At 37.8% G+C, this 25,698-nt stretch overlaps 1 protein-coding gene across 9 annotated transcripts in view; it reads right to left on the bottom strand.

The window, feature by feature from the left end:
• Positions 1 to 25,698, bottom strand: part of LOC116150816 (ankyrin repeat domain-containing protein 26) — an 88,511-nt gene that overhangs the window by 29,485 nt on the left and 33,328 nt on the right. For 6 of the 9 annotated variants that reach the window (XR_010378138.1, XM_064480193.1, XM_064480188.1 and 3 more), the window contains exons 4-19: positions 25,403 to 25,517; positions 25,067 to 25,240; positions 21,979 to 22,082; positions 20,538 to 20,675; positions 19,006 to 19,088; positions 16,775 to 16,927; positions 16,120 to 16,171; positions 15,670 to 15,739; positions 13,213 to 13,273; positions 12,938 to 13,125; positions 11,304 to 11,430; positions 10,830 to 10,891; positions 8,275 to 8,368; positions 5,797 to 5,825; positions 5,537 to 5,609; positions 1,855 to 1,928 (exon numbers count right to left, since the gene is read on the bottom strand). Coding sequence is in view for 8 of the 9 variants with exons in the window: in XM_064480193.1 (XP_064336263.1) it covers positions 1,855 to 1,928; positions 5,537 to 5,609; positions 5,797 to 5,825; positions 8,275 to 8,368; positions 10,830 to 10,891; positions 11,304 to 11,430; positions 12,938 to 13,125; positions 13,213 to 13,273; positions 15,670 to 15,739; positions 16,120 to 16,171; positions 16,775 to 16,927; positions 19,006 to 19,088; positions 20,538 to 20,675; positions 21,979 to 22,082; positions 25,067 to 25,240; positions 25,403 to 25,517 (1,597 nt within the window). In the remaining variant the exon portion in view is untranslated. Of the gene's footprint in view, positions 1 to 1,854; positions 1,929 to 5,536; positions 5,610 to 5,796; positions 5,826 to 8,274; positions 8,369 to 10,829; positions 10,892 to 11,303; positions 11,431 to 12,937; positions 13,126 to 13,212; positions 13,274 to 15,669; positions 15,740 to 16,119; positions 16,172 to 16,774; positions 16,928 to 19,005; positions 19,089 to 19,821; positions 20,023 to 20,537; positions 20,678 to 21,978; positions 22,083 to 25,066; positions 25,241 to 25,402; positions 25,518 to 25,698 lie in introns of those variants that run through there. The other 3 variants (XM_064480187.1, XM_064480191.1, XM_064480192.1) reach the window with 3 other exon arrangements.

Raw genomic sequence — 25,698 nt, 5'->3', positions numbered from 1 at the left:
TTTACCTGAGGTGCATGTCCAATGTCTGATTTCCAGTGAGTATTTTGGTGCCTTTTTTGTATTCTTTTTGGATCAAATTCTTGGTATGGAACTCGGTTCCTTACTTCATTTTCTCTGTCATTATAAAAATTCTCCTCATTTTTGTGAAAAACATGTTCTGTGTCTGGCTTATCATTTTCATCTAACTTATTTTCATTGAAATAAAGTTTTGAAAATGACTGGCAACCATACTCTGTTGACTCAGACTTGGAATAAGATGGAAAAACATCTTCAAGACTGGGCTCTTTGTGTTCAGAGACTGCCTGGACTCCTACAGAGACAGAGGCTCCAGGTGCATCCTTTTCCTCATGATCAAATATATTATCTGTCACACTGGAAGGTAGTTCCTTTAAGTCACCATGTAGTTCAGAGTTGTCATGTAGTGACTCTACCTTACGATGAAAAGTAATTTTGCCTTTTTCATGGATTTTACTGATTTTCTGATTTGACTTCTTTCTGATAAATTCTGAATTACTTTTCCAGTCGAATTTGCCTTGTTTGACCCACATGTCCTCATGCTTCTCTACACAAGAATGTTTTGAAGATACAGGTACGTCCTTTCTGTCATGTTCCTTATTCATTTCTGGTTCTCTAGGCATTTTTTGCAGATGCACAAGTGAAAGATTAATCTCCTTGATTTCATCTTCAGATTTCTTTTATTTCACAGTACATGCTTGTAAAACACATTTATCCTTAAGTAGTCAAGTATGGATAAAGAAAAACTAGAAAATACTTAAAATTTAACAAACTTCTTAATCCATGTTTGGCTACTCACAAACTAAGAAGTGAAACAGAACTTGCCTTAGCCTTGAAACAGAAAAACAGGAACTCAGAAACCTAACTTTGTCACTGTCTGTTTGAACTAAACAATTCACACATGGTAAATCTACCAAGAATTAGAGGAGATTAATTTTTAACATTACAAAGATCTCCTCACTAAAAAATACTTCACCTCTCATACCTTAAATAGTGAGCCCCTCCAGTGCATGTAAAGATTTTTTTTAATGGACTAATAACTGGAGAATAAGCAAACTGTACGTTATTAGGTGCCAAAACCAACTAACATCAATCAGAAAGAGGAACAAATTCCTGAATTTTAATGCAAACGATATACTATGATAGTGATCTATCTCAATATGTATTCTCCGCATCCACCGAGTTATATTACACTCTAACATTCACTAGTGAAGAGTGAATAAAAGAATTTTTAATAATATTTACTGATTTCCTACCCTGAAATGAAATAAATTAGAAAGGTTTTGTTTGTTCCCTAACAGCAAAGGTCCAGTCCTGGAAGGTTTGATTCTCTTACTAGGCAGTTGGGTTGACTCTATGACCCCTATTCTCTCCCTGATTGTGGATTCTGAAATCGATTACATAGAGATCACAAGACAGAAGAAATCTTTCATCTTGGCATTAATGACTTGCAATTTGAAACTGCTAATTTTGGACCACTGGGAATGACTGTTCCTTACGTGAAACTAACTCAGTGGCCATCACTGCTATATTTACAATTTCAACTGCTTAATCACATGATTTAATATTTGATATCACCTTCTTTATCATGTGAGGAAGCTATAAAAAAGGAAGAAGTAAACAATATTCAGGAAGGTTTTTTGCCTCAATTCCAATAAAGTTTAACTATAAATTATTATAGATCCTAACAATAATTAGATAATATTACGTTTTTAATAGCATTCTAAGTAATTACTTATTGACTCTAAAAGTCTAGTTTGAAAGGCAATTTCTTTTGAACTGTGTTACTGAAGCACAGAAAACAGTATTAAACAAATTTAAATTTATATTTTTACTTACCTGTGAGTGGCTATTTTCACTCCCATCAAGTCTTTCTTGCTCTTCCTCAGATGCCCTTTGGAAGTCTAGGCCTGCTGAAAAACGAATATGCTTAGTTAAAATTCACTACTTAGAACAGCTAAATAAAACACATCATCTTTATAAAAACATAAAAAACATTTCATCAATTGACAGTTTAAATTAAGCTTAATCTTTAGCTGGATATTTACTTCTTTAAGAAATACTTCTAATTATCTAAAACTTCAACAAACTCTTTGGGAAATACTAGATGTTACCAGATTAAAGGCATAAAAACATCTCAAAGTTTCACTCACAAGTTGATTCACCAGACATGAACAAAACAAAGAGAAATAAAACAAAATTTAAAAATACAGTAGAAATATACAAAGGCACAATAGACTCTACTCTCCTAACAGTACTTTTTAACAACATACCAAGCTTCAAGAGCAATGTTATTCATGGCTTCCAAAATTAGTGTTACTTTTTATGCTTTTATCTTTCCTTAATCTGAAATGTTTCCCTCTATTGTTCTGACAAATTCCTTTTCCTCTTTGAAGACTCAGCCTGCTCTGTGAAGTCCTCCTTGATTGCAGCTGTCTTTCCATGGAGACACAGGGATCTCCTACCTCGGAGCTACGTTGGTACTTCACAGATTTTTCTAGTGTATCTTCACCAGCTGAACTGTAAGCTATTTCTTTACATGTCTGTCCTCTTTGCTCCTATGCTGTAGAGGACAAACTCTTAAAAGTATCTTTGTATAAACAGTATTTATTAGAAAAACTTAGATTTATAGCTTGCAGTCACTACTACAGGAGATAACTGAGAATCTTTTGTAAATACGACATTAATTCTACAGGTGAGGAAAGAAAAGATAAAACAACAGGAGCAGAGAAACTATTGTATGACTTACTACTACAGCTCTGATTGTATCACTGATTAAGGCACTAAATTAATTGGTATATAAAGTAGAACACATGTTAGATGTAGTTAATCAACAGACTGGGTATCCTAGAAAAATTAGAATTGGTATTCCATATAATATTTTTAAGTGATAAAGCACTCCTTAAAAACCAATATCCTTTTCGACCTATCAATCCATTAGAAATAAAAAAAACAAGCTGATATACTATGTGGACACGGTTAAGAACGACGTCCTGTGTAGCAAACTCCCAATGTCTGCTGCTACCGCTGGGACAGGCAGTTCTAAAATACAGAAAGTCAGAGAATATACTAGAAATATTTCGATATTTAGTTGCAGAGGTGTTTTTTCAGTTACACGGAATATAGCTGTAACAAATATTTATAAATTCAGAGCTAGATAAAAATAAAGCTAAGAAACCGTATTTTCAGAAGGGAATCTTTGGATGTCCACCTAGGTTTCCCAACTAGTCACAAAGCTCTAGACATCACTCTCCTACCCACTCTCAGGAGTGTGCTAAATACTAGTCTGAACCAACTTACTTTCACCTAATTCTCTTTGCTGTTTAATATGTTGCTTTGGTCAGAGAATGAATGTAAATGTCATGCCAAAAGATACTGTCTGGTTGTAGGTTGCACAAAAGGAGTAAACACAAAGGAGATCATGCCACAAAGTGATTTCTGCAAAGTCAGAGTATGGTAAAGCCACGCACAGGTAGACTATGGCTAGTTCCCTACGCTGTTTTATTCCTTCTTTGCTGCTTCTGTTCTCTGGCAGCTGTGATTCACACAGGCCACGGAGCGCTGCATTCCCCGACAGAGACACGGCTCCAATATTCATCCGGCCTTTATCTACTAGGGCCGTCTGCCTCAGTTCTGTGGGTGCTGACTGGTTTGTGCCCACTGATTGTGATACCAGAGGACATTTATCAACTTTCAAATGCTTGGCTCTTTGACCAGCCTCATTATTGAGGCTCAAACTAGTAAAATCCCAGTCTGAAGAATATGAAAGCAAAGTTTCCACTTATTGGAATGTGAATAACAATACAAACTTGACTAACTTGTATGAATTCTTTTTCCAGAGCAGCAGCCCCACGTCCGCCCGCAGCCCCACGCCCTCCTCTCCCCCAAACACACTGCTCCTTCCCAGCTGGTTGCACTTTACATGTCACTGCTGTTCATATAGGGAACCACTGTCTTTTTTCTACTTTTAATTTTCTAGTATTACTTATTTGGATTCACTCATCACTCTCTATAAAACAGTCTATATTCCGTAAGAGCTTTATAAATAATTATGATTCTTCAACATATGAATTTTTTCATTAACAAAATGTATGTCTAACCAGCCATTTACTGGATATTTAAATATGCATGACACTACTGTGCCCTAGAGATGTGGGCTTTAAGAAAACTTTTACTGAATGGTACTACTTAAATTACAATGAGACAGTCTTTCCTCAATGTACCAATATCTTCAGAATTCTTACCTTAAGCCTTGGATAAACATCATAAATTTAAGGATAGCCTTGAGTGACTAATTTTTTCCATATAAAAATAGAGTAAGTCTAGGTACAAACTAGATCCAAAGAGTACAGAGTGCCATGAGACAAATGTTTCCCTTTTTTTAGGGAATTAAGTTGTCAGATTTAAACTTTTTAAGACAAGTTAAGGAAAAAAAGGCAAGAAATGTAGAAGTGAACTTTAAAGCCCACTTCATCACAAGGGCCCCTTTATCATTTCACATCCATGAACCCTGTTTAAAACAGCAGTTCTCAAGTGTCATCTGAGAAGCCCTGAAGCCCCAAGTTCCCTCCATCTAGGGAGTCCAGGAGGTCAAAACTAATTTCACAATAATACTGAATGCTATTTTCATTCTCATTCTCCGTTAAGTGAGCAGTGGAGGTTTCCAGATACATGACATGTGATAACATCATAGCTCTAATGGCTAATGGAATGTTTGTGTGTGCTTGTTTTTTCAATCTTTCAGTTTCATTTTCTAATATAGTAAATAAACATCAATAGATACAACCCACTTAAAAGTTCTTCAGAATTCACAGTAATTTTCAATACTATAAAAAATATCCTAAACCCCAAAACTTTTAGGATTATTGTTTTAAAAGATCGTGTCTACCCAATATTAAGGTACAACTAATTACTTCCATCAGTTTTAATAAAGACACCACACACACACACACACACACACACACACACACACACACACACTCTGCTAATCAAAACATCCAGTTGGCTTAAGATCTTTGGGCTAGGGAAATAGATCAGTGGTAGAGCACATGCTTAGCATGCACAAGGTTCTGGGTTCAATCCCTAGGACCTCCATTAATAAATAAATACAGAAATCAATAAATATCGTCAATGTGATAGCACTAGATGAAATAATTAAAGTGAAATACGACTGACATGTTAGCAAGTGAAGCTTTACCCTGCGTAAAGGTCAGAATTCAATTAAGCATTTTAAAACTCTGGAAAAATCTTAGAACCTAATAATCTCTCAGAATCGCTGAGAAGTATAGGGACTCCAAGCTGAGCACTTCAGTGTCTCCCAACATCAACAGAAACATCCGAGTCAAAGCTGACATTTTAAAAATCTATTTCTTATGCTTATATATATTTTTCAAACATGGATACTGATAATAACATCTGCCTTACATATGTCATCTTTCAATTAAATTTGAAAAAGTAAAAGGAATTAGGAATAAGAAGACTGTACTTCATTTCAGAGTTAAATTTGTATTGCAAAATTTACCTGATTTGAATGTTTGTAAATTCTTCATTTCTCTTGTTTTATTAGGAACAGAATCTTTCACTCCAACTGCAGGCTGAATGGTTTTTGAAACAAACTGATTAATAATGTACATTTGATACAATCTGTAGTAATAATTCAAGGGGGGAGGGTCTAGCTCAGTGGCAGAGTGCCTGCTTAGCAGTGCATGAGGTCCTAGGCTAAATTCCAAGTACCCTCATTAAAAAAAAAAAAATTCAAGATAAAAGTATAAAAGTTTTTACCTTCAAGTGAGGATATTTTTCAGTAGAATCTAAAAGCCAAAAGGGACACATAATCAATTATATGTAAATATGAAAACCAACTATCCATTCACACAGAGTTAGTACTGAGCGCAATCCTCATGCTTGCTTTGGAAATGGACACGTTAGGTTTCAGTGTTTTGTTTTTCAGGGGCAGTTAGGACAGCAACAAGACAGAAATATGAATCCATTATAGATACTGAATAAAGAGCAGGAATTTTAACAAATGTTTAACAAAACATGCAGTTAAGATCTCAAAAGTACGATTATGTTTCAAATGACTATAAAATAGAAGCATGCACATGTACAAATGTGAACACGCTGCCTGAGGAGGAGAAAACTGATCTTTAAGCAGAGGAAGAAGTCACGGCTCCAAGAAGACAAATGTGAAAGCTGACGGTAAAATGCAGCAGCACGACTTTCATGCGACTGACACCATTAGTCTACAAGTACTTATCACGCTCTTCAATCTGTCCTGCGATTTAGGAAGTCCACAGTTGTGATGGCAGTTCATTTGAATGTGCAATTCACTTCTCATCAGAGAAAGTGATATGAATTGATCAGCTTGGATACACACTTGTAGAATAATGGTTCATAAAAATATTCATTTTGTCCCATACCCACATGGGCTACTGGTCTGCGTACATTTCTTGGATCCTCTAGCCATTAAAGTTTCTTGATCCACTCATGCAAGAAAGAGTGTATACTGAGTTTTCAATATTGAAATCTGGTGATCAAAAAAAAAAAAATTTAACTGCCACAGAACTATTAGACATTAAAAGTCTTTTATATTTCAAAACCTGTGTAGTATTTACTGAAAATAACAACTTTAGCATTTATGGAATGAACCCTATTAATTTCTTTGTTTCCAAAATTAGTTTGGTTTGGTAAGTCAGGCTAATGCTTACAAGGATTTTTGTGAAACAGCTATCTTATCAAAAAATTAGGTATCATTAAAAAAAAAACACACACACACAGCCAATGCTTCATATTCAAATTAATCTCACTTGAATAACAAATACCAATACAACATGTATCTTTGAAGCCTGATAGGAGGAGTGGCTGTGGTTTACCCCAATTCTAGGCCCCCTCCTGATTCCAGTATTCTCTGGAGTGGCAATGATCTAACCTTGCACTGAAGCAAAATATACTGATGCCATCGAAAAGGAGTTCTCTCAAGTTTCCTCCTCAATTCCAAAATCACCTACCTGCGGCCTTTTATTCTTCCTTCCTTTCACTTTCCTCTTCAAAGGTACCTCTAGATCTGTGGTCTTAATTCTTCCCCTTTTCTATTCTTTTGATGGACGATCCCCACCACTTCTTTTCCCTCTCTGCTTAGCAGCAGTAGCTTACACCTCTAATTTCTACTTCAACTCTTTGCCTCCCTCTGGCTATGAACGTGCTCAGAAAGAAAAACAAAATCGTGCTTTTCCTTGATGCTGTTATGTCTTTAACTCCCCAGTGGCTCTTCTTCCAGATTCCCCTGAACACAAGTCTACCCTCTGAGCGTGAGCTGAAGACCAGCAACAAGGGCATCACCTGAGAGCTTGTTAGAAACGCAGACCCACTGCTCAGAATGTGCACTTTTCACTGGGTCCCCAGGTGACTGATTAAAATGTGAGCAACTCCGGTCTATACCGAGTCTGCTTCTGCAGCACTGGAACTTAACTGATCCTTCTGAAATCCAGCCTCACGTGTCTCACTGTAACACTTCCCCAAAAGCTGCAACAGGACTTGCAGACTTTCCAGTGGACTCTTTACCAGGCTCCAGCTCCCCTGACCTCTCCGGAACGCACCCTGCTCTCTTCCTCTTTCCCACTCTCTTCTGTTGGCCTACGAGACACCATCCTATAAGGCAGCAACACGCTGCATGACACGAAAGTCCAGACACTGACAGCTGACCACACACGCCTGTGCTCACCCACGGCAGGCACACCCAGTTCTGTGTGATCAGGTAACGCAGTCCTCACTGCCTTTCTAACGGTCAGGGGGATGGGGGACTGGAACATTCTGCTGTGCTTCCTGGACAAGCTTTGGTGCTGGAAGAAGCTAAGCTCACTTCATACCCATCTCATTTCAAACACTCTTCTCTTTCTTCTTCCAAAGAACTATTGTACATTACCACCTCCTGCCAGGGAACCGCCCTCCTTTTCCTTCATTTACTCCCCTCCTCTCTACCTCTCTCATTCTTTGCTCCCTCCCCTTCCCTCCTCCTGATTTCCTGTCTCTCCTCAGGTCACAGAGCATCTTGAAAGCAAGCTTAACAACTGAGCTCCTTAAACAGCATTCTAGTTTAATCTGTTGCTGACACCTGATAAGATATACAATTCACTTCCTTTTCTCCTCTTTTACTCACTATATGTTCAGCAGGTGATTTTCTTTGGCTGAGAGAATAGATCCAAATCCATGTCTTAAATCAACATTCTGTGAAATGACTTTTTTATAAAATACAGTGCTTACTTTCTACTTGTCCATTTAATGTATTTTTTTCTCCTAGACCTGCAGTTCCAGATAAATGTTCAACATAGTTCGGTAGTTGAATCTCGGAGATACTCTGTTAAAATTAATATTAATAATGAGTTGCATAAAGATTTCCTGATCCCTTTCTAAGAAAATACCTGTGTTTCCTTATTATTATTATTTTAATTTCCTACTTTAAAAGCAACTAGACTTAAAAATAAAATAAGCATATCCTGGAAACCCAAACATTTAAATAGAAAATTTCATATACACTCTAGGTCAAGTCTATCTTTTATCTTCAGTTGGCTTTTGACTCTGTAAACTGAGCATGGAAAGCCAGAGCAAATATTTTCACAGACAAAATACTGACTTACATGCAGATTTCAACAAAGAATTAACTTCAAAACACCGAATTCCATTTTGCATTCCTTGACAAATGAAGAGGACATTTAGAAAAAAATACATATTTTTATATGTATAACTGAATTGCTTTGCAGTACAAACTGACCACACTTCAATAAAAAGTAAAATTAAAAATATACATATTTAAATATATTCTTTAATAAGTATACGTGCTATAAATTTAAAATGTTTCTTAGGACAGATATGCTTTTTAGCATTAAAATAACATACTTGGCATGAAAAGAAGCCTTGGAGTCTGTCATGCTGAGTATTAACAGAACACTGTGCAAACTGCTACATTTCAGTAAACAAAGGCTTAGCAGTATCTATTAATTTGATAAAACTTTTGATAGGAAAAATACTTGAATAAAGTGCCAAAGTAGAAAGAAAAACATTTATGTTTAAATTAACAGCAGAAAAATTTTAAATGTAGCTATGCAGCTCTTCAAAGAACTACCATAAGCTTTACTTCACTTAGCGAAGAATAAGAACACTGTTTAGTGACCATCTGCACGTGCCAGGCCCTTATCATGCACATTCTCTTCTCTACACACAACAACAGTGATTCTAAGGACAGTTACCCACTTGCTGCTTCCTGGCCACTCCAAGACGCTGGAGCACAGTGATGAGCAGACGGGACCCGCTGTTCTCTCTGTCTGGAACATCCCTCCCCTGGACCTTCGTGTGACTGGCTCCTTCCTGTCCGTCACCTGGCAGCTTTGGTCACACTCAGCTCTTTTCTAACTACCTAAATTCCACCCTTCCTCCACCCCCGTCCTAACTACAAACTCCCCCACTGTTGTCTAACCTAACGCTCTCCACGTTCCTTGTGTGAAGGACTTACTGTCCCTGATACAGGGTTCCTGTTGTTCTTCTGTTCCTGCCACTACAGCCTCAACTGCTACATTCAGTGTCTAACTGCCTGGTGCTAGTTGGTGTTCAGGAACAGGAATTTATTTAAGGTCAAAACATCTAAAATCCCCAGAAGGCGTCAAGTACCAAAGCACTACATACCTATCGGAGATCTCCGATAATAGTCTACCGACACTCAACATACGCCAAATGAGAAATCCCCGTGCCTGCTCTAACTTTCCCATTTTATTGTCCTTCAGATTTTAAAAAGGTGTCCTCAACATTTCAGTAGGTCACTAGTGGCCGCTGTGATCATTCTTACATTTCTATAGCACCCTTTACAGTTGACAATGTGTTTTCACATTTGTTACCACATTTTTGTTCATGACACATAACCTGAGAGGTAGGCATCAGTACCATGATTTTGAACGAGCTCACTGACATTCAAACAAGTCAGACAAGTGTTTCCAAGATCCCACAGTGGGTCCGAACCAGGGTGCTACCACGTCTGCTGACTTCAAGTACAGGACCTGCCGAGATCCAAGAGTTCAGGCTCTTCTGACCTCTTTCCACGGCTATCACCTTGCAATAGGTCATCACTACCCTGTACTTAGCTTCCTTCAAGTTCGGTCACCATAAAGGTACTCAGTGCACGCTATTTTCCCTACCCAAAATGGGCCGTCCTCAGTAAAACATCACGAAACCAAACTGCTGGTATTTTAACCCCACATATTTATTACTATTCCCCATGCTTTTCTTCTCCTGAAACGTTCACTGCAGATCTACTTGACAATCCAAATATAATAATACTTTCAAGCCGCAGGCACTGTCTTTTCAAGGCCAAAGTGGTTAAACAAACGAACAAACAAAAACACCGTTTTTTTTGTGGGTTTGTTTTTTTTTTTTTTTAGTACAACCTGTTTCTCTCTGAATCTAAGAGTTATACACATTCATTTATAACAAAGAAACAAACATCTGGTCACAGGCTGACCAAGAATTATTTTCTTTAGTTTTTAGAAAATGTAACTTCAGAACCCAAACCGATTCCCTATGACTTCTAAGCCTTGGCTTTTGCACTACATACACCAGCTTCATTAGGTGAGTCTGGAAAATTAACAGAAGCGCACTCTGCAGTGGTATGACATGTAGCACAACGACTTTACTAAGTGTGGGTTAAAATGAGGAAAAAATTTTGCTGGGCAAATGTAAAAGTGAGAAAGTGAAGTCAAAACATCCCTCCATTTATGTTTCAACATCACGCAATGCTTATATTTGAAAATAATAATAATAGAAGACAGTACCTCAAAAACCCAGGATGATTCTGCATCTTTCTTTTCTTTGAATCTTAATGCTGGTGTTGCATCTACAAAATGCAGTCACAGATACATTAATGAGAACACATACCACTGGGACGTTTAAATATATGTAAGTCTATCTTGATTCATGAATATGTCAATAAATCAAAGTGGCAGGAAAGAATTTCAGAGGGTTGAAGCATTTTCTGGAAGAAAACTTGGTCATAGTTGGGATATTTATGAAGGAAGATGGCAAAAGAAAAACACTTCAGAAGAAATGGATATCAGATTTGAATCTACACACTTCAGATTTTTTACACTTTTTTTTTTTTTTTTTTTTTAATGGAGGTACCGGGAATTGAACCCAGGACCTCGTGCATGCTAAACGTGTGCTCTCCCACTGAGCTATCCCCTCCCCCCTCCAACCATACTAGCTTTTAAGCAGAGAAGAAACCCCATAGATGCTCACTGACTTCCCACCTCTGTCACTTTTGTGTGCTCCATCAGTAGAAATCAATTTGCTATGATCTGCTTGCTCCTTTAGAACACTGTTAATAGTCCGAGTGCCGTTCTCTTTTCCCCCAGTTTTTGGCTTTGTTGCCTCTTCCTATAAAAACAAAACAAAATGTAACAAAAACCCAACTTGAGAAAACGTCATATTCCTACACTTGGTCATTCAATCAGTCAGGAAGACAACATATATTTACTGTATCCATCAAATCATAGGCATTATCCTGGGAGAAGCTGGCAATATACATAAAAGAGATTCTGCTTTATATTCTAGGGGAGGCAGAGACACATGAAAATGAATCAACACAGACAAGTATCATTCAACAGCTCTACACCTGCAGTGAACAGACACAGTAAGGGCACAAAGGAGAGAAGAGACTTGCTGCGTGTCAATAGCTCCGGGAACGCTGGGAAGACCAGACTGTGTCTTAAAAGACAGACCCAGTGCAAAGAGCAGATGCGAAGGGGATTCTAAACAGGGCAGCCGGAGCCAAAGGTCGAGGTGTGAAACAGCATGAGAAGCCACATGGAAAACTAGAACTCAGTTACTGGGGACGGAATGGAGAGACAAAATTTGCTGGATTAAATATAAGACATCACTTCATTAATTTAAATGTGAGGCTACCTAAAAAAAGAAATAACGAAGTTAAAACTAACTTCCTGGGATTTCAAAATTGTAGAATAGATAAACAAGATTACACTGTATAGCACAGGGAAATATACACAAAATGTTATGATAACTCACAGAGAAAAAAATGTAACAATGAGTGTGTATATGTCCATGAATGACTGAAAAATTGTGCTGAACACTGGAACTTGACACAAGATTGTAAAATGATTATAAATCAATAAAAAATGTTAAAAAAAAAAAAAAACTAACTTCCCTAGGGAACTATATTCAATATCTCACAAAAAACTATAATGGAAAAGAAAGAAAAAGAATTAGATATATACATATATTTATAACCAAATCACTTTACTGCACACTTGTAACTCATACAGTACTGTACATCAACTACATTTGAATTAAAAAACAAACTTCTATAACCAAAAAGACAAAAGGTGAGGATCAAATTTTCTTTCTGTTGTTCATAAAATCAGCTACATGTCCTTCAGAAGAGTCTGAGCACTTTTTTCCATGACCTGACTTTTCCTTCTCTTAATTTGAATTTGAGATGATTTCTCTCATAATTTGTACTATGGAGTTCCTGCTCTCACTTAACCCCACTATTTCTGCTGTGTCTGTATAATCATCTCTCTCATTTTGACACTCACTTATCTTTATATTCATCTTGTCCTTATTAGATGAATCCTTCCCCTTTGTACCCCTGCCCATCTTCATATTCATCCAAGCTGCTCTTTCCAGTTGCTTTCTTATTTCTTTTCTTAAGGGCATACTTGAGAACTGTTTATTGCCACCAACCTTTACAAATCTCAGTCCTGCACGTGTACCTCTCTTGTTATCACACTGTGATATTGTGATATTTCTATTGTGATCTTGAGGACTTCCATTTCTGTGTAGGATCCTTTTCATCCCCATGAGAATCAGGGGGATGGTAAGTGAAAAAGCACAGGAAGGAAAAGTTAAAAACAAAACGACTTACCTCTGTAACACCAAGGACTGCTGAAGACGTGAGAGGTTCCGGTGCTGGGAAGGCAGGGTGAGAAAAGCCTGAAACTTCAGTTGATGGTTGAGAAACAGTTCTAACCGCATCTTCATTTTCACTATTAGAATTATCGTCCTCAAAGAAGGTGCCAGTTCCTGGTTTCAAAACACCATCTTTTGCCTCTGCTGTAGTGAAAACAAGGTATGGCAGATGAAATTATCTATAATTTCTAATCAGTGAAAACACAGAAAGACAGTCTTCAAATAACTTACTGTTTATCATGGGTTCTCCCCAGGCCTGAATTGGCTTTGCGGATCTTGGATGCCGGACTTTCTGGAGAAGAAAGTAACAGCTTTAAGAACAACAAATATGAAATTGAATAAAGTAATTATAACATTCCCCATTCCTACATGATCTAACACAAAGAGCACTGGCTTTGGAGTCATTCAGACATGGATTCAAGTCCTGGGTCTGTCATTTACCAACCTACATCTTCTCATGGGGTGAGGATTATGAGAGATGACCTCAGGGGTCCCAAAATGTTACTTTCTTTACCCCTCATTGATTATTATACAAACACTATGGTATCCATTAGATGACTTTCTTGACCAAAATGATCTAGAACAAAAACTTATGCCTGATAGTTTAGACTCCTATTGAAAAAACTAACATTAAGAAATTTAAAGTAATTGTTATATTTTGAAATGTGCTTGCATGATTTATATATGTGTGAATGATCTCTCATGGGGGAAATATGAGAGTTCACTTTTTAGCAGTATCTTATTTGGATGAGTTAGAACAGCAAACAGTATAAGCTACTTCTATTCCATTCACCAAAAAGCTAAAGACAAATGATTGTTCAAATTCAGCTACTTCTAAGAGGAATAAGAACAAAAGTAATTATGAGGGGCAATGACTCATGAGTGAAAGCCACACACATAGTAAACAGAAAGCTGTCACTAAATATGTTCACAGAGGCAGAGTGAGATGGACTGAAAGAACACACACTGAAGAAGTGTTTTCTGCAAAGAAATATTAGGTTTGGGGCAAACCATTAAAAAAAAAGTGGGGAGGAGGAAGAAAAGAAAAAATGAGACATGACTAGTCAAGTACAAACTTAAGGCAAGAAAAAAAGCAAAATGTAAGTATAACAAGGCATGTGGAGAAATATATATATTTCAGCATTTATATATAATAGATCAGTGATGTATCAGTATTGTTAGGGACATACGATGAGTGAAAGCCTCTGTTTTACCTTTTTATTATACATATAAAAATATGTAAGTTATATATGCAAGTATATATATATTATTCTTCAGCAAATTTTATAAAAATATCAAAATATATGATATATAAAACAAAGGCCTTTGTTCATAGTGTATCCCCAATAACGCTGACCTGTATTACTCTACAACTGTTTGTAAATACCACTATAAGTAAGAGTTAAATCTTGTCACTCTAAGCCACTCAGTTGAACATGGTCGTCTCTCACTACCTGAACGCTGCAAATTATTACTAGAGAGAGAGAAAAATAGATTTTAGAAAGTTCCTAACACATCAGCTTTCCACCTAGACAAAGAACTGGTAATCAGGATTCTAAGAATAATATATAGCTTGAAAAGATATATTTAATGGAACATGAGAGGGGGCTAAAAGAAGGTTAAAAAGTTTTCATCTCAAATTCTAAGCTCACAGTTGGTGGATACTGAAAAACAGACTGTAACCTTTTCCTATTTATCATATACTTCTTATCTATTTCCTCGGCATTTATGACATATTTCCTCTCATAACAACTGAATTTACAACCTAAACAAAGGGAATAGAAATTTAAGTCATGTTTTTAGAATTCAAATAGATTTCACTATGACATAGTATGCATATTATATTACCTGTATCATCAAATAGATTTCATTATGATAGAGTGTGCATGTTATATTACCTGCAGCATGATGCAGAATTCCATGTCTCTTCATGCATTCACATTCAAAAAATACTAAAATGCTTCTTACATTTAAGACCTTATTCTAGGTGCTCCAGGAAATGCACAATTACGTTCCCTAATCTCCAGCGGTGTATACTGATGCAGGGGCTATAAAGTGAATATGTAAATAACTATACTACAAAATGTCTGAAACTTGAAATTTTAGAATGGGACACGAGGACTGGATATACTTTTTAAAACTATAATACAAAAGAGTTCTGAAGTAGGTTTCACCACATGGTTGTTATTAAGAGTCTACTTTTAGAGCTGGCTGGCTGGCTGTTATTTTAGGGAAAACATGTATTCTTCAATTAGATGCAGAGTTATGAATATACTCGTAATGGGATAGTTTAGAAAACACAGAGGAATCTCTTTATAATATGGATTTTGAGGAACAGAATTTTAATTTCTAAACTTCTATAATTCCAACTATTATTTTAGTCTTAATGCAGAACCAGAGATAGAAATAAAGTAAAAACAAACAAACAAACAAAACACCTCTTTCCTCACAACTCTCTGATACCAAAATAAAAAGTGTCCAAGGGGAAAAAAAAAAGATACATGCTATGTAGTTTCGTAACTGAAAGGCCCCAGGAAGAGTCCATGATGATCACAGTAAGTACTCTGACCAACTTTCTAATACAAACATAAAACAATGATAGGCAGAACACTGCTAAATTTTAAGAGTAAATACTACACAAAACTAAATTCAGAGCAGAAAAATTAATTTCACAAGAAAACACTTTACCTTGGGAGCAAGATCTAAGTTACCATCTGATGGAGGCCGTGAATCATCAACATCATGTTTGGGTGAAATACTTTGGAGCAAAAATACACATCAAAAATGAGTGAGTTCATTTCTTTAAACAAACAAGTCACACAAGTCTATGCTGAGGGATGAGAAAGCAGATTTGGGAGCCAGGCTGCCTGATGGTTAAGTCACAGATCAACTACTTGTTAACCATGGAATCATGGGTCAACTAGTCAACCTCCTTAAACTAGTTGCCTAATTAAGTAGAAGTAAGCTATAACAGCACAGCTACTCTGCAAAGCTGTTGTGGTGACTGTATGAGGTAACAAATGTGAAGTATATAATATGGTGTCTAACCCAGAGAAGGAGGACACTCAACAAGCCTTGTTTCTTTTCTCTGTGTTCCCTTAGTCAACATGTAATTTTTAAAAATCCATAAAATCCTACCGGCTTACAGAGATGTCTTCAAACCTCGGTGCAAACTTAGTCACTAAAATCTCTATTAAAGAAGAAAGTAAAATAGAGTTTATATCAGCAATAGGAAAATACAGAATATTAAAAGCATAAGACCAATGTTCTGTTAAAAAGCATTCCTTTGGGACCACACCTGGAGACTACACACTTGAGTGAATACTGAGTATACTCCTGGTAGGTAATTAATGCATAAAAACCACTTCCCCTCCTTTATATTTATCAAAAAAAGGGTGTTTATCCAAATTTGAGATCTTCAAGTGAACTGCTGTTTACAAGGACCAAAATCCCAACCAAACTTTATGAGACTCACAAAAGAATGATAATCGTTAGTAGAATCAGTATCATAAACTGACAACGTCCAGCTCACACAGCATGGTATTTCTGCACGATACCCACTGGACAAACCCACCCTGCCATTTGGCTTTGTCAACCTCCTGTTATCTGAGCACAGTCATCCCTATTCGCTCACATATGGTCTAGGGCTGCTTTCACACTGCAATGGCAGACACGAGTAGACATGACAGACACATGGCCTAAAATACTGACTCTCTGGCCCTTTGTAGAAAAAGCTTGTGCATCCCTGCTTTATGCCATAACAGGAAACCCTAAGACTCAAATCAAATCTTACTCTTCTGCTCAACATTCTTCAGTGAATCCATGTAGCTGCCATTTCTGGTTCCCAACTTGACAACCGTTTCTTCTTCGTTGTCCTTGCTGGACAATTGCAACTTTTCTTGGATATTTTCTGCCCCAGCATGCGAAGAAGGTAAGCTCTCCTTAGCTGCAAAAAGAGAAATGATTATTCTACAGTCATCACAGTAACTGCATTTCCTTTCCCAGTGGCTGCTTTAGGAATGAGCATGCGATGTAGCCCAGCCAATAAGATGCTAGGGGAAGTCTACTGGAAGCTTCTCTGTTTTCTTACTAGTTAACAGAAAACATGCAGAGAAGCAGCCCTCCTCGCCTGCGGATACGGTCATGTGAGACTATGATGCTTGGAGCTGCTGCTAATCAGCAGACCAGGAAAGGCGACATCAAACACCGGCAGCCTCACAGCTGAAAGAGGGACATCATCTGGGATCCTGATGACATCACCGAACCTTCTAAACAATCCTGACTCCTGTTGCTGTAGCCACTGTTACTTAGGTCTCCTATTATTATTTGCAGTTAAAAGCATTCTGACAGATTTCCCAAGGTCTACAGCAGACCTACTCCTTTCTATAGTACTAGAAAGGCTTTCAGAAGCGCGCCTGAGCTAGGTAGTCACCTCGTTCCCAACCATTCCTACAGCATCCTTCCTGCACCAACAAAATGAAACTCATAGATCCTGCAAAGTTCACTGGCACATCTTAGCCTTTGCACCGCTGTCCTCTCTGCCAAATGTAATCTTCAAAGATGTTCCACCCACCAAACACTGCCCTTCTGCCTCCTTCCCTGGCAAACTTCTACTCACTCTGCGTGGCTAACCTGACATCCTACCCACTTTTAAAAAACTTCTTTCCTCAACATCGACTTAAAAGTATTTGGTACATATCAAATACCAATAAAAAATACGTAAAGACAGTTACAAAGTCCTCATGGGCTCTGGGACACAGTAAGCACAGAATAAAGTAGAGTAAATCATAAAAATGAGGATGACAGTAACAAGCTCCCGGAGGCCAGGAGCTGTGCTTTTGATCTGTTTGCATTCTGCAACGTCAGAGTGGTGCTTAGTACCTAAAAGACACTTGATAGTCATCTGTTGAGTGGGTGAATTAACAGATAAGAATGTTTTCTTTGAAAATCCTGTTTAAAAAATATACAGGCATTAACCATTGGACAACTCTACTGTGTTATGAGCACCTTGAAGACCAAAACTCTTTCTTTTCCATCTTTGTATTTCTTACAGCAGAAGTTCTTTGCTTGATCAAGGTCTACAAAGTTAAAGGTGCCCTCATACAGTTCATACTGAACAGCACGCTAGGGGTCACATCTAGGCAACACAGTCTTTTTTTTTTTTTTTTTTTTTTTTTATGTGAAGCACTTCTGTGCTCTTTTTTACAATTTGTTGAGTCCTGAGTTGTGCTATTTGAGTATGTATATAACAATCCTTTAACTAATGGCAATAGAAAATCTTGTTCTAACAAAATACAGTTTCATGACAAGTATCCCCCAAAAAGAAGAAAACATCTGACTCATGAAGTCAACATATCTCATTCTGTTTGCACTTCTGAGGAATGAAATTGGTGAGAGAGAGAGACCTTGGTGGTGTAATGATGTGAAAAGTAACCAGTGCTTCTCAACAAGGCACTGCTTTTCTGACTTCTGCCCTATCACTAGGTATCTTTAAAAAACAATCTCTTATTAGTATGCTGCACACTGGCCCAGCTGTGCAGCTCTAATTGTTGGCCATTTGTTTACAGCACCAGGAAGGTATTGCTGAGCTCCCAGTTTTAAAGACAATCACTTTTTAGTGAGGCTAATCACTATTCAATAACTAGCATTCATTTACCTGCTGTGATCCATTTGCTGTAAAAATTAAAGATCCAGTTCTGTAACAAGGCCAACTTGTTATAATGTTACAGGAAACGTACAACAAAGTTAAAAACCTATTTTTCTTATTTACACAAAGATATGGGATTTCAGGGGCCATGATTAAATAAATGAATTTCTTTTCAGACAATACTGTCTCAGATTTTAATTACCTACAATTAACTTCTTAAGTAATTCTGAATACTAGCCATTAAGAAAAAATTAATGAAAAAAATAAAAACACACATGAAATTTACACACTGGCTTTTTTCACTGCTCTTTCATTATCAAAACTTCCTCACTCTTACTTCCGTATCTATGGTGGGCCCAACAAGAGTAACTTATTACCAGAACTCTGTCCTAGGTCGCTGTTTTGAGGGGGAGTAGTTGGTATCTTTCCGTCTCTGTAGTCGACAATCAGTTGGTAAAGGCTATGTATAAAAAATGTGATAAATAAATATTACTACTTGAATACTAATATGAAAAACAATTGCCAAGTATATTAAATTCTTAGATCATTTCAGACAGTATCAGAGGTAATATCAAAACTTCAATTGTCCCATATACTTCAAATTTGTACAATCTACACTTTTAAATTTAGGATGTATAGTTAAAAAGGAAAAAAAGGTAAGGTGAAGTAGTCATAAACTGAGGGCAGTACAGCTCAGTAAGTTAACTAGAGCAAGCCTGACATACGGAAAGTATCTCGAACTCAGAAGTCCCAGCTCTATAACCAACAGCTATTTGTTCCTGGAAAAAGTGCTTCTCTTCAGCTCAAAGCTTCCTTTATAAAACTGGGATCTTACTGTCAGGCAGTTAGTTATTAATACTCATAAGAGTATTATGAAGATTTAGTGAGATAATGTATCCCCCAGATGCTCAGAGAAATAGAGGAAGAATGGAATAATTTGTTCTTGAACTTTAATGCTGGAACTATTTGAGAATCCCAAATAAAACCCAATGTGTGTTTTTTTCATAGGTGTAACATTTAAATGCGGCAGTTTTCAGAAAATGTTACAAATTACAGTGATTAGCTGTCCTTCGTGCTTTATAATTCAGGGCACCTCAGCTACTATATAACTTGTAGCTACATTTATTTATAAATATATGACCTCATACAAGCATATGTATGAGAACTAAACAAGCTGTCACGCTGAAGTTTACGTGTCCATCGCCACGAAGACCGCAGAAACTGGATCAGCACAGGCATCCCGGGAGCAGAGGTCAGTCATGACCCGACTGCAGGACCAGTTTCTTTTTCCTTTTCTTCTCTTACAATTTTATTAAAGGTCTTTAGAGAGCAACATCCAGACCCCAGACCCAGCTGCCGAGGAGATCCTGTTAAAACCAGTTTTAGTACCAACACTGCAGCAACAGAATCAAGGGAAACAAGAGAACGATTAGAATGCCCTCGCCCTGCCCCAATGCCTTGTGGGAGAGGATTGTCACTGTGCTCTTAGGGAATCCCTTCGGTTCTTGGAAAATTCAAGAGGAAGATTATAGAAGAAAGTCCCCAAAGGAAAATACAGGATTTTCTGCTCTACTAAACATTTCAAGACCCAAATAACTAGTTAGAAAAATCAGATATGTGACATTATTTGTACCCCATGCATAGGGGTTACACTGGGATGAAATGGAGACCAGTAGGACCCTAAGGATAAAGGTCTTACAAACCCTGAGATAAAGAACCCTGTGCCCACTGCTCCATCTCACTAGTCTGGCCTTTTGCTGGTTTCCAGCTGGTGATGGGGAGGGTCTCACTGCCATCCCCAAAGTGCCTGCTCCCAACTAGGAACTCTCACCTGTCACGTAACAAGGAACAGTTAGGTCATTTTCAACCTCAGTTTAGAGATAACTGGCATTTTAATGTAAACACTTACTGTTTAAAACCATTACGACAAGCATATCTTTCAGCAGACATTCCGTGTAAATCTCGAGAATCGGCATTAACACGCTTCTGAAGAAGCAGCCTGACTATGTCCGGTGAGTCATGAAACACAGCAAGCATGAGCGCTGATCTAAAAAGAGACAGCTTCACCCTTAGGAACTTAGTTAGCTTAACTTAAACAGTTAATCTGATCTGTTTTACCAAGTTAATATCCTGCCCACCCCTGGAGAACTGACCATTTACATGCTCGAGTGCTCATCTTTGCAAATCACCTCCAAGGCCAAAACGGAGGGACAAAAAAGAAGCCTCCTGTCCTACTTGGGTAGCACACAGTAGAAGTGGCTAAATTCAAGTCCTCTGATGGACAAGAAAGGATGCTGAGGTCACTTATCTGCAGCAGGTAAAGATTTAAATAAAGGATTCCCCTTTTCTTCCCTAGTCTAAAATATAATACTTTAAAATCAGCTAGAGGTCAGGTAAGGAGAAGCTGTTTGCAGGCCGAAAACAGTAACATGAATAAAAACGGCAATAAAAATAGTCACGGCTGCAGTTAACCACGCTGAGAAGCATGTGCCCGGCACTAACCTGAACAGTCTACGCATGGTCTTTCTTAAGCACAACCGCCCTTGAAGGATGTACTACGACCCTCCTTTACGTGTCAGGAAGTATATTTGTTGATAATAAATCATGTCCCCCAGGTAACACACCTGACCAGCAGGAGAGCTGGGAATTCAACCTCATCTGACTCTAAAGCCCAGCTCCTTCCTCTTTATCATCCACCAATGAATTGTCTTCTTTAAAGGGAATGTTTATTCAATAATTAGAGCTATTTTTCTTCCTTCTACCATTATCAATTAAAAAGAAAAACATCAAAATGTACTAGAAGTGAAAAAGGATAAAAACTGATGAGCCCACAGTATCTGGTCATAGTTACTCTTAGTGATACTCACTTAGTGATAACCTAATAACATCAGTATCCTTCAAAGGAAGTAATTTAAAGCAGAATCATCCAAAAGACAAAACAAACTCCTCTCTGTTTAATATGCATCTTTTAAGAAACAAATATATACCAACTAGAGGTTAAAAAAATTATAAAAGAGTGAAGAAATTCAACACTGTCTCATAAGTTAAATTAAAATTAGAGTCCATACTAATAAAACTAAAATGAAATCCCTGAACTATTGTAAGATCATATGACCAAAAAAATCAGGATGCAAATGACATCAGTCACTATCATAAAGGAAGATGAATCCTGCTACATACCATTCTTTGTGACACCCAGGCAGAATAATTGCTTTTCTACCTAACTGATGATGTGTTGATTCCAAGTTAATCCTCTTCTTATTAAGTTAATCTTTCTGATTGGCTGTTACTACTTAAGAATTAAGATTTAAAAAAAAAAAGACAGAGAGAGAGAGAACACACTATTGTACCTTTCCGCCTTGTCAACTGCATGTATATTTGCCCCGTTCTCAATCAAAAATCTGACCATTTCTTTGTTCTCCCTGATGGCGAGTAAAAATGGTGTGAAGTTATACTGTAAAATAGTAAAAATAGTTGATAATGTACAAAATTACATATAAATTTCAAAACTGAATTTAAAAACTTAAGTCTCTGAACTTAAACATATACTATAAAGTAAATAACAAGTAGCCCCTTCCTCCTTGCCCCTCTGTGCCCCTTCTCTTTAAAAGGTTCCTCCTTGACTTCCTCGAAAGCTTCCCTGTGAAGTCACTCTCTGAAACTCACTTCAGACATTTGCTGGTTCCAAGAACCTGCGCTTCTATTGCAGCATGTGTCAGGCATTCTCTAGTTACCTTACTGCTCAACTACTTACTCCCGACACTCTAAACACTGCTCCAGAGAGAGACATTCAGCTACTGAATCAACTACACTTCTAAGGAGCCACGCTGAGGAGAAAGATACCATACTGTTTGCAACATGCATAACCTATCCAGTTACAACTATGACTAATCTCATAAAGCTTGCAGACATTCCAATAGGTATATGATTATTTGCATGTAAAGAAAAAGTTTTTCTTAAACCAACTTATAAATTCTAATTTGAAAAATTCCATCTCACTCTTAAGGGATTATTATAAAATATGAAGTGGACTATAAATTAATATAGACTGCTTTTAAAATCTTGAAATATTTATCAAAATATACAACAGGAATTGTAAATTCAAATGCTTACAGAGGCAACATAGGTGGCCCGAGTAAGTGAAGGTCCCAGGTGAGGACAGCAAACCGGAGAACACACGCCCCACCGAGAAGGGGCCACCTCTGCAGGGCAGACCGCACAGGAGCCTGGGCTCAAGGGGGACCAGATTTGATTCTTTAGGAGAAGTTCTGAAGTGCAGATTTTGGCACAAGTCTCCTAAATTTTAAATGTTGACTCAGTGTGTGGAGGCAAACTGAACATAACCAGGGCCACGTTTAGTCTATAGCCCACTTGTGTTTTTATGTTTGCTGTGTTTCCAAACAGTTGGGTATAAATCAAGTATTTGTATGTAAAACCTTGCCTTTCTTTAGAATCATATGTCTTACACACAAAAACACTTGGCCCCAACATGTACTAAAAATTGTGATTAACACTCATAAGGCCCACTTCAAGAATTTTTCCAATGCCTACTAAAACTACAATCTACCTGTATCTAATTCTCCCTGATTGTTAATCAAGTGGATAATTAGTTCATAAGACGGCCAAAACTAAATTATTAAAACAATTCCAATTTGTTACTAATGTCATGGGTCTTGATGTTTAAAACTGCCATCTTCCATGGTATACTTATATATAATGGAAAACAACTCAGCCATAAAAAAGGAATAATGCCATTTGCAGCAACATGGAAGGAACTAGAGATTATCATACTGAGTGAGGTAAGTCAGAAAGTGAAAGACAGATCCCACAGGATATCACTTGATATGTGGACTCTAAAATATGATACAAATGAACTTATTTATAAAACAGAAATAGACTCACAGACATAGAAAACAAACTGATGGTTACCAAAGGGGAAAGGGGGTGGGAGAAGAATAAATTAGCAGTTTTGGACTAGCAGAAAGAAACTACTATATATAAAATAGATGAACAAGGTCCTACTGTATATACTACAAGGAACTATACTCAATATCCTGTAATAAACCATAATGGAAAAAATATGAATATATATATGTATATATATATGACTGAGTAAGAATATATATAACTAAATAAGAATATACATATATATAACTGGATATATATATATATATAATAGAATCACTTTGCTGTACACCAGAAACTGTCACAACACTGTAAATCAACTAGACGTTAATTTTAAAAAAACTGTCATCTTGATTATGCTAGGGCTCAGTGAATCTAACAGATGTATTGCAAGAGTCTGTCACACAGCTTTAACCAAAAGAAGGTTCATGATTTCCTATTACTGCAATCAGAAAAACCCTGTTGACCTAATGACCTGCATGGGAACAAAAGGTGCAAAATCTTTGAAGGGTCCGACTCTACTTATTGAATCCCTCACCACAACAAAGTTTCTAAGACTGTCTGAGTGCCACTGAATGATCAGCGGTTAGAAGGGAAAAGGAGCTATTCTTCAAGGCAATAGATATTGCCAGTAATATTGTCAGTAAACTCCTCAATCACAGAGGGAAAGACGGATAAAAGTCAGGCTAACACGACTGGAAAAGAGAGCACTGAAAGAAGCAGCATCTATCAAACCCCTGCGCTTCCAGTAATGTCTTATTTTTGAGATCTGTGAATTTACACGTATTACACGTATCCATTCAACAGTCCTTAACCAAGGGTTGTATCAGAATCTCAGGGAAGTATTTCTAAACACTTGTGTCCAGACCTGAGTAGATTTATTCAATCAAAATCTTCAGGGGAGAGCCAGGAGAAAAAGCAGGAGGACCAGCTTTGTCATCACTTGCTCCCCACCTACAGCCACAGCCCCGCAGGGGAGCCACACCAGGCTGAACATGGAAGACCCCAAGGTGAAGGTGTACATGGAGGGCCATGTGGCCACCAGCACAAGTGAATGCCCCTGCTGGCTGTCAAACATGACCTGCCCTCACTTGTCCAGATTCTAGAACCTGGGATCCTGGGGTGCTCAGGGCCTGCGGTTTGCCGCCTCCCCCGCCCAGGTGCAGTCACCCAGCTCCCCCTGCTGGGTACTGGGTTCCTTCCTCCTCCCACCCATCCCCAGGCAGGCAGCCAGCCCTTGCCATCACTTCACTCCCCGCAAGCCTTCACCTTCTGTAGGCTCTGAGCCTACCACCCACTCCCAGACACTTCCTAATGGGAAGTTGTTCCTTCTGGGGTAGAAGTGCAGCTGGGAGACAGAGCTCTGCCCTTTCTGTGGGCACTACATCTAGCCCCTGGCCTTGGTTTTGGAGTTGTTTCCATGATAACAGGGCCTGATGTAATCAGTATACATATTACTATAAATAAAACACCTGTAGCTAGAAAAGACCCTATATTTCAAATATCTTGTAAATAAAGTCAGTTGAGCTATACCTTGTTTATCGCCTCAATATCTGCATTATAGCGGAGCAGCTTTGTTGCAATTGATGTATTTTCAGCCAAGACAGCGTAATGCAGAGCAGTGTTTTGACAGTTGTCCTTAAGATTTGGGTCAGCACCGCGTTTCAGCATGATAGTGACACATACTTCTTCCTGGCATTCTACAGCCTGTTGGTATCAAGCCAAGAAACAGACTGTAAGTGCTCGGCATTCCAAGTTAACATTTCTCAAGTCCCAGCAGTTCGTTATATTTAAAACAATTAAATTCATTTTTATTCTAAGTAAATACATCGAATCCATCTCATGTGGACATGGTTGGCTGCTACACACCTTCATGAGAGCTGTCTTGCCTTCCTCATCACGAGCATTCAGATCACACTTCCACTCTATGAGGAGAGTCACCACTGATGACTTGCCGCTGCTGCAGGCTAAGTGTAGGGCAGTCCTGAGAACATGAGAGGACGTTTTAGGAAATTAGAGCGTACTAGTTCAAAGGTACAGTTACTCACGTAATGCTAAACATTCAACAGCATGCGATTCCTATACCTTTAAAACTAACACTTAGTCTTCTTATCTTAGTTCTTTCTATGGGGAAAGAACACCATTTTTTATCCCTTGTTACTCAC

Source organism: Camelus dromedarius, chromosome 27 (assembly GCF_036321535.1).
Source record: "Camelus dromedarius isolate mCamDro1 chromosome 27, mCamDro1.pat, whole genome shotgun sequence".
In the NCBI taxonomy this organism is placed as follows: Eukaryota; Metazoa; Chordata; class Mammalia; order Artiodactyla; family Camelidae; genus Camelus; species Camelus dromedarius.
The sequence above is the reverse complement of the archived record's forward strand: the minus strand, read 5'-3'. Positions and strand labels throughout refer to the sequence as shown.